Source organism: Salvelinus namaycush, unplaced genomic scaffold (genome assembly GCF_016432855.1).
Source record: "Salvelinus namaycush isolate Seneca unplaced genomic scaffold, SaNama_1.0 Scaffold87, whole genome shotgun sequence".
NCBI lineage: Eukaryota > Metazoa > Chordata > Actinopteri > Salmoniformes > Salmonidae > Salvelinus > Salvelinus namaycush.
The window spans coordinates 1-3,296 of record NW_024061608.1 but is presented as its reverse complement, the minus strand read 5'-3'; the positions used below and the strand labels follow the sequence as shown (position 1 = coordinate 3,296).

At 47.6% G+C, this 3,296-nt stretch overlaps 1 protein-coding gene across 1 annotated transcript; it reads left to right on the top strand.

Moving 5' to 3' along the window:
- Window positions 1-951: 951 nt before the first annotated feature.
- LOC120043105 lies at window positions 952-3,240 on the top strand. Its single transcript, XM_038987827.1, has 4 exons — window positions 952-1,902; window positions 2,194-2,402; window positions 2,741-2,828; window positions 2,991-3,240. The coding sequence occupies exons 1-4, from the start codon at window positions 1,074-1,076 to the stop codon at window positions 3,173-3,175; spliced, it is 1,311 nt and encodes a 436-aa protein (XP_038843755.1). The 5' UTR covers window positions 952-1,073; the 3' UTR covers window positions 3,176-3,240.
- Window positions 3,241-3,296: the final 56 nt, after the last annotated feature.

The following is a 3,296-nucleotide window of genomic DNA, read 5'->3' as shown; positions in this document are numbered from 1 at the left end:
GTTCTGGGTGGAAGTGAGTTCAGGTTCCCAGAAGATTTATACCAAAACCCTGGACAAACTGAGGAAGCTTTTCACCTCTCACCTTCTCACTGAGGGAAAAAATACTCCTGTGCAAATTGAGCTCTATGACACTGGACTACTTGTAACTGAGACCACTGTGGAGGTATCTCCTGTACAGAAGACAGACAGTAATACCTCTTCTATGTCCTCAGCCTCAGCCCACCAGCTCACCCTCGACACCTGCACTAAAGGGGTCATCAAACAGGTGATCTCGGTGCTGAGGTTGGAGACTTCAAAGGAAGACCGCTTCGCTTCCGTTGGGGAGAACACGTCAAATGCGTCCTTCGACTTCAACCAGAAGTTGGACTCGATATTTCGAAATTGGAGGACCTCACCATTTCGAGTGACGTGACGTCAGCCGAGATTGCCACGCTCACGCGATCTCGTAGTGCAGCCAGCAGAACCTCTAACATTTCCATCCAGAGCTTTCACAGTGCTGAGTTCCGAGCTAAGGCCAAACAGATTGTGCGTGAGGCCATTCTCAGAGCTGCTAGCGAAGCCAACTGTTCTTTGCCACAGAGCATGCCTAGCATCACCTTCTCACACCATGTGGTTTCTACAACTGAAGATATATTGAATATGGTCATGCAAGACCTTGAAAGTGTATCCCAGTACACAGTGGAGGACGCAGACTCCTTCCCACTAGGAGAGAAAAAGCTGCAGTCCCAACTCAATCCCAGAGTTGTCTTTGACAACTCATTTTTTGCTGCTCAAATCATGTACCACAGAGTAAAGGATAGACTGAACGTCTTTTTGTCTTTTCCACCCGTGTCAGTCACCACAGCCAAAGATGTGCTGGACTCACCCCTGTGGAGACACTCAGATGCTCGAAGTCCCCTGACACTGCTCTTGTTAAGGACAGGAGCCGCCCTCCGTCTGTGAGAAGTGAGAAGCCATTTTCAAAAGTCAGTTTGACTAAAAGGTTTAAAGCCCTTGTGTCTTCGAGTGGCTCCTCCACAGACCACCATGTAATTGACACATGCAGTGAGGATGTCAGTCTGCCCACCAGGAGTATGTCAGTTGTGAGCGACACCAGTTTGAAGAGAGCCTCTCCTCTCCATGGTTGTGGATTGAGTGAAAGTTGTGAACCTCTTGTGGCTCTACAAGACGGAACAGTGGCATTCAGCCAAGAAGGCTTTAGCAAAACTGCAAAGAAGACACTCAGCTTGATCCTAAATGTGATCAAGTGCAGATTGGCCAACTCTGAGAGTTCATCTGTTGGGCAGAATGCAAGTGAGGAGTGTCTGATAGCCACTAACATGTTAGACTCTCTACTGGAGAGCCTTGACCTGTTGCCTGACATGAGCGCTGCCGATGAGATCACAAGGACAGAATGCCATACCTCTAACGCAATGGACAAGACAGGTTCACAGTCAGCGCTTGTGAGCCAACAAGAAATGAACATATCTGACACCGGTATCATAGTGAAAACTATAATGGACACATTGAAGACAGACGACCCAGAGATGACTTCAGCAGAAGAAAATCTGGATAGGCTTCTGTCAATTGAAGCCCTTCAAGATGCGTCTGGCAACCTGATCGCAAAGGTCCATGGTCTCATTCAGGAGATAACCATAAGACGCCAGCTTCAATCCATGACTGGCCACAGAAGCCTCTCTCAACCAGCGCTGCCAAAGCCAGCACTGAGGAAGCTGTCAAAGGACGATGCGTCAGAGCTCGTTTACAGCTTTGCCCACACTTCTGTTAGCAGACTCCTGGGGCAGTGTTTGGGTAGGCCTATGCCACCCACTGCTGACAGGGTTTTGGATCAGGTCATCAAGTTGATGACAGACATGGTGATGGACAGTCTGACTGATCTGTCCAAGTCTGCAATGGAGGGTGGTAAGTGAAAGTACCTCTTTTCATCTGCATAGGACTTCATTGTAACATGATGCTCAATACATTGCGTTTTATGATGTGAACTTTGCTGGTTGTGTCCAAAATGGCACCTTCTTCCATGTTTAGTGCACTACTTTTGACCAGAGCCAGACCCTATGGGCCCTGTTCAAAAGTTGTGCACTATAAAGGGAAGAGAATGCCTTTTGGAACGCAGTGACTGCTTTCCATTGTTGCGTCCTCTTCTCCCAGTTATTGTACCCAGGTCAGTCACACCAGCTTGCTCTTCTTACTTAGACACCAGCAATGCCGCAAGTGACATCACTCATGGCGTTGTGGCTGACCTTAATGCTACTGAGGAATTCCCCGCCAGGGGCCTTAGCCCGGCTGATGTAAAGGCTGACGGCATGGCCCGCCTTCCCTCTGCCAGAGGGGAAGAGACTAAGAAGAACAGGAAGTGGCGCTTCCTACCCAAAATTGGCAAGATTCCAAAGATCAGGATGAAGGTAGGGGCTCAGTGTTTGAGATGACCTCTGTAAGGCAGGGCTGAAATGTACCCTACAGATTCACTAAACCCTATGTCTCTCAGCATTAGAACAATGCTGTTGTCATTGTCTTTAGGAGGTTGAGTGAGGCCGCTGTAATACAATCCTAATACACATGGGAGAGAGTCAATGTCTGTGTCCCAAATTGCACCCTATTCCCTATATAGTGCACTACTTTTGACCAGAGCACTATGGGCCCTTGTCAAAAGTAGTGCCTTACGTAGCCAATAGGGTGCCTTTAGGGATGCATACCATATATTTTACACAGGCTCAGTTGTCCTGATGTGTTTTGTCAACAGCTGTTCAAGACAAAAGGGGAACCGAAGAGCCACCCTGAACAGGATGCGCTGCCTACCAAACGTCTCAGAGAGACTCGTATTTCACAGAGTAAGTGATAAGCATCGATAATGTCATATTGATGTATCACCCTATGGCCAGCTTGTTAAAACAGTGACTACAGATACAGGCGGACAGACAGACGGATAGACAGGCAGACAGACAGACAAACACACACGTTCATTTTCTGATTATGAAATATTCTTATCACAGATGCTGAGTGTGAGGTTCCAGAGGTTCCATCCACTTCCCCACCCAAGGAGGACCTGACAACCACACTGGCCCCTGCTCCCCAGGAGTCCCAGTCCCGTAAACGCCCTCTCATAGTCAGGGTGTTACGAGCTATCTCCAGAGCCGTCTCCAAACCATTCAGAGGAGCTTTTGGGAAGAAGAATTAGCCAAATGCCTGATTTTATTACTATTTTAATCAGAGCCTTTATTTAATAAAACATTACTGCATTGATTTAGTAGTCTTACTGTTTGTGCAAGATAATGGTAAAGTACTTCAAACCACATAGT